The 5000-nt window shown below is 44.3% G+C and overlaps 1 protein-coding gene across 1 annotated transcript in view; it reads right to left on the minus strand.

Annotated features, from left to right (window-relative positions):
• The window catches only part of LOC125042052 (solute carrier family 22 member 20-like), a 10124-nt gene that overhangs the window by 4108 nt on the left and 1016 nt on the right, over positions 1-5000 (minus strand). Inside the window, exons 2-6 of the mRNA XM_047637515.1 lie at positions 3161-3297; positions 2525-2684; positions 2261-2372; positions 959-1062; positions 1-35 (exon numbers count right to left, since the gene is read on the minus strand). The exon at positions 1-35 is cut by the window's left edge and continues 117 nt beyond it. Coding sequence (XP_047493471.1) covers positions 1-35; positions 959-1062; positions 2261-2372; positions 2525-2684; positions 3161-3242 — 493 coding nt within the window. The 5' untranslated portion in view covers positions 3243-3297. The remainder of the gene's footprint in view (positions 36-958; positions 1063-2260; positions 2373-2524; positions 2685-3160; positions 3298-5000) is intronic.

The raw sequence follows: 5000 nt of genomic DNA on the forward strand, positions 1-5000 counted from the left end.
CGAAACCCACGCCCACGGTCACCTTCCGCCCGTACCTGTTGAACCAAGAGTTGTTTTAAGTTATTGTGGCCCCAGTCTGGTACTCCTTGTGCAATATAAGCCTGCTGGCATTACATTTCCCTTTTCCGTATGAATAGAAAGAGCGAGTATGGCTATGGAAAACAGACCAAACACATACACACACACACACACACACACACACACACACACACACATTTATATATATAAATATATATATATATATATACACACACACACACACAAAATACACTTTCTAATAATCAAAATAAAACCGGTTTCTTAAAACGGTTAAAAGTTATGAATAACAGACCAAATATATGTATATACGAAAAGACACTTTCTAATATTCAAAATATAACTCTGCTTCTTAAAACAGTCAAGCTTTGGTTACGGCTTTTAAACAGTTATTTTATAATCTGAATTAAGATTATTGCAATTTATCATATTAAAAGACAAAATAAGGCATACAAACTGTAAACCTGAATTTGATTTCCAGAATTCTTGCTGTGATATGGCTTGTAAAAACAAATAAGTTTAACCAAAATGTCATTTACTTGTCGCCTTTTGATGAGCTTCTGACCTATACGCGTTATTCAAAAAATAATTAGGTATGTGGTTAAGTACACAAAACTACATACCGGTGAATTTGTAGTTGCCAGTTAGTCAAAATTACCATACAGTTTGCGATATTGTCCATTTATTACATTTTTTCGACCGTTCTTAAGTTTCCATTTTGACGCAGGGTATTGTGACAAGAATTGTGAACGTCTGTATGACCACACACACACACACATACACATACACACACACACACACACACACACACACACACACACACACACACACACACACACACACACACACACACACACACACACATATACACAGAGTAAACCCAGACCCGCCCACCTGGCAGTTCCAAACGAGAGCCGCTTACCTGTCGGCCAGAACCCCGTTAAACGGCGCCCCGATCGTGACGCCGAACATGTAGATGCTCTGGTACGTCGAGCGGAGGTACTCCCAGCCGCAGGCAAGCTGGAACTGTAGTGGATACATATGACTTACAATCTGCATATTCGTGTCCATGTCTCTCTTTCCCTGTGCTTGTGAAATTCTTGAATATGAATGTTGATGAATGTCTGTCCGTCCGTCCGTCTGTCTGTCTGTCTGTCTGTCTGTCTGTCTGTCTGTCTGTCCGCCCGTCTGTCTGTCCTTCTGTCTGTCCGTCTGTCTGTATGTCTGTCTGTCTGTCTGTCCGTCCGTCCGTCCGTCCGTCCGTCCGTCCGTCCGTCCGTCCGTCCGTCTGTCTGTCTGTCTGTTCGTCTGTCTGTCTGTCTGTCCGTCTGTCCGTCTGTCTGTCTATCGAGCGGAGGTACTCCCAGCCGCAGGCAAGCTGGAACTGTAGTGGATACATATGACTTACATTCTGCATATTCATGTCCATGTCTCTTTTCCCTGTGCTTGTGAAATTCTTGAATATGAATGTTGATGAATGTCTGTCCGTCCGTCTGTCTGTCTGTCTGTCTGTCTGTCCATCTGTCCGTCTGTGTGTGTGTGTGTGTCTGTCCGCCTGTCCGTCTGTCCGTCTGTCTGTCTGTCTGTCTGTCTGTCCGTCTGTCTGTCTGTCTGTCCGCCCGTCTGTCTGTCTGTCTGTCCGTCTGTCTGTCTGTCTGTCTGTCTGTCCGTCTGTCTGTCTGTCTGTCCGTCTGTCTGTCTGTCTGTCTGTCCGCCCGTCTGTCTGTCTGTCTGTCTGTCTGTTTGTCTGTCTGTCCGTCTGTACGTCTGTCTGTCTGTCTGTCCGTCTGTCTGTCTGTCTGTCCGCCCGTCTGTCTGTCTGTCTGTTTGTCTGTCTGTCCGTCTGTACGTCTGTCTGTCTGTCTGTCTGTCTGTCTGTCTGTCTGTCCGTCTGTCTGTCTGTCTGTCTGTCCGTCTGTCTGTCCCTCTGTCTGTCTGTCTGTCTGTCTGTCTGTCCGTCCGTCTGTCTGTCTGTCTGTCCGTCTGTTCGTCTGTCCGTCTGTCTGTCTGTCTGCCTGTCTCTGTCTCTTTCTCTATCTATCCATATATTTGCCTACCAATCTATCAATATATCTATCTATATATGTATATGTATGTAGTTACGAACACAAACACAGTAACCTGGGCAAACAATTAAAATTGAACACTCATCACAGAAACGAAACAAAGTCGTGAAGTTTCGAGTTCCTTAAGATATTAATTTTGTGTCTAGTTAAAGGCCTACCTCACTGCCGACGGTGGAGCTGAAGGTGGAGTTGTCGAAGTCCCACTCGGCGCACGGCTCCTCCTCGACCTGGCCCGAGGACGAGCTCAGGACGAAGTAACTGCACTCGGGTCTGGGGGAGAGGGGGAGGGGGGCAGGCGTTTAGTTAGATGGAGTTCTGTTCGTCTCTGATGAGTGACGGGACTGATTTTGATACTTTCGTCCGTCTGTCTTCTTTTTGCTTTTAAACATACAGTGGCGTAAAACACCAGCCGTGTCTCTTACTTAGCCTCCTTCGAGGTGTTGTCGCCGGCGGGGATGAACAGCGTCGAGGCGGCGCGGGCGGCGGTCGCGTCGTGGGCGCCCTCGGGCCGGCGGCAGGTGTAGTCCACTCGGGGGGCGAGGAAGGCGCCGCCCAGGGTGTGGTACGTGGTCAGAGAGAAGCCTCGAGGAGAAGGGGAGAGTACCAATGTATTATATATTATGATATATGATCGCGGTAGGTTCTACAGGAAAGGTATCGTCCCCTCCTTATACTGTCTTATATATATACATATATAACAAGCACACACACACACCACACACACACACACACACAAACGCACACACACACACACACACACACACACACATATATATATATATATATATATATATATATATACATTTATATATATATATATATATATATATATATATATATATATATATATATATATATGTATGTATATATATGCACACACACTCAGACACATGTTTCCCTGTGGCAAGTTGTGAAAAGAAAACGAGAGCGGAAAAGATGCGCCAGAGACTAACGACGTCAACCCGGAATTTCGATCCAAACTGAAAACAAGGTCCAAATGGCCTTTTCCTCTTTTGTTTATTTATTAATTGTGATCTTTCCCCGCATTTGCAACTTACAGTAAGAGAGGGAGATGATGTGCAGGAGGTTCCAGCGGCCGGTCCCCAGGCGGGACATGACGTCATCGAATCGCTTCGCCATCTCAGGTCACGTGATCAAGGCCGGTCAGCACTCAGTAAAGGTCACTCCGACATACCTGGTAAGTATATAGTCCAGGTAAATGGCCTTATGAGGAGAATACACACACACGCACACGCACACGCACGCATGCACGCACGCACACACACACACACACACACACGCACACCCAGGCGTATAGGAAGACGTATATCATCCAGATGGCTTTTATTTCACAAATAAGTGTATTCATATATATTCTAGTATTGTTGTTTTTTTTTCTGAGCCGTATCAGAGCCTGACGTTGGCGACCATGTTGAATGTTCTAGTGTATTTATTGTACAAGGAGGGTTGATGGTTACTCCCTTCTTACACTACTTAATTCTTCTTCGCGGGTGTTAATATTCGCGTAGGTAATTCTACACTCGTCTAATTATTTGAAAGTGGGTATAACTCATTTCCGACCCTGAGCCGAACTCAGGGACAGCCCCTCATCATGCATGGCGAGGGGAAATTATCATTGGACGAATTTAACGTAGCAGTAACTGAGTAAACTGCATTACTGGTGGAGTAGGAGTAGAAAATCCTTGTGTGTGCACTCACACACGCATGCAAGCAAGCGCGCCCATGTGCACATACAAGGATTTTCAAATTTTAAGTGTTTCTTACCGAGATACGATAGAATGAGGATTGATAGATACATATGGGAAGTGATAGTTCAGTGGTTAGAGCACTGGACTCCGACCCTCGTGGTCCCGAGTTCAATTCCCCGTCGCGGCGGTTGTAAAGGTGCCTTCGCTCCGACTGCTGGCTCGAGTCCGATCTCACGGCGAGAAAACGACATATCGCCTTGAGAGGTCAAACGCGGGTGTCGTAGGGGAAGAGAGATGGCAACGAGAAACCACCTTCGTACACTCCCTTGTCCAACCATGAAATTAAACATAGTCGTCAACGTCAGGCTCTGATACGGCACAGAAAAAAAAGACAGGAGTTTCTATGACGTTTTTTTTTCTTCAAGTATCGAGGTCTTGTTCGTTTGACTAAATGAAGGGACTTCTTTTGATAAAAGGCTGGTAAGGGGGTGGACAATTTTTAAGTCTTTAAGGTCCATCTAAAAATAAAGGCTTTACATGCTTGGCTATGGGAAATTTAGAATAGCATCTACCTTTGTTTTTAGAAAAAAAAAACACAAAAAATCATACATCTCTTAGGGTTAATGGTTTAGCCTACTTCAGATAATCTTCTAAAACTTTATGAACTATAATTATTAAGATAAAGGTTACAAATAAATTTCTGAGGCCAACGGGCAGTCCTTTAAACTGAATCTACCCTTGTTGAGTTAAAAACACCTTTCACACACCCAAAGCAACGTTCGCCGATAAAACGAAAATCAAGGAGACCGTTCATGAAATGGAAAAAAAAAAAAGAAAGACAGGGAAAAGACAGCAGGAAAATGTCAAAACTCACCTAGCAGTCATGATAAAGATCTACAAGGACATACCTAACCTAATATACCTAACTTGGCGGACGCTATTCAAGACTTGTTGGGATATTCTGAAAACATCTGAAAAATTGAGAAGATGGTACAGAAAGGTATACATTCACTTCCAGTTGTCATGATCCACTCTGAATTGAAACAGAGCCTCCCCCCACTCATTCTGTACGGCTTGAACTGTCAAAACGTTTAGCACTACTGGATATTGAGCACATATTTTCCAATTGAGTAACTAAACGTTGTAGCTTTTTCATCAAATATTCATTTCAATGGCTCTGACCGGGGAA

Source organism: Penaeus chinensis, chromosome 31 (genome assembly GCF_019202785.1).
Source record: "Penaeus chinensis breed Huanghai No. 1 chromosome 31, ASM1920278v2, whole genome shotgun sequence".
In the NCBI taxonomy this organism is placed as follows: Eukaryota; Metazoa; Arthropoda; class Malacostraca; order Decapoda; family Penaeidae; genus Penaeus; species Penaeus chinensis.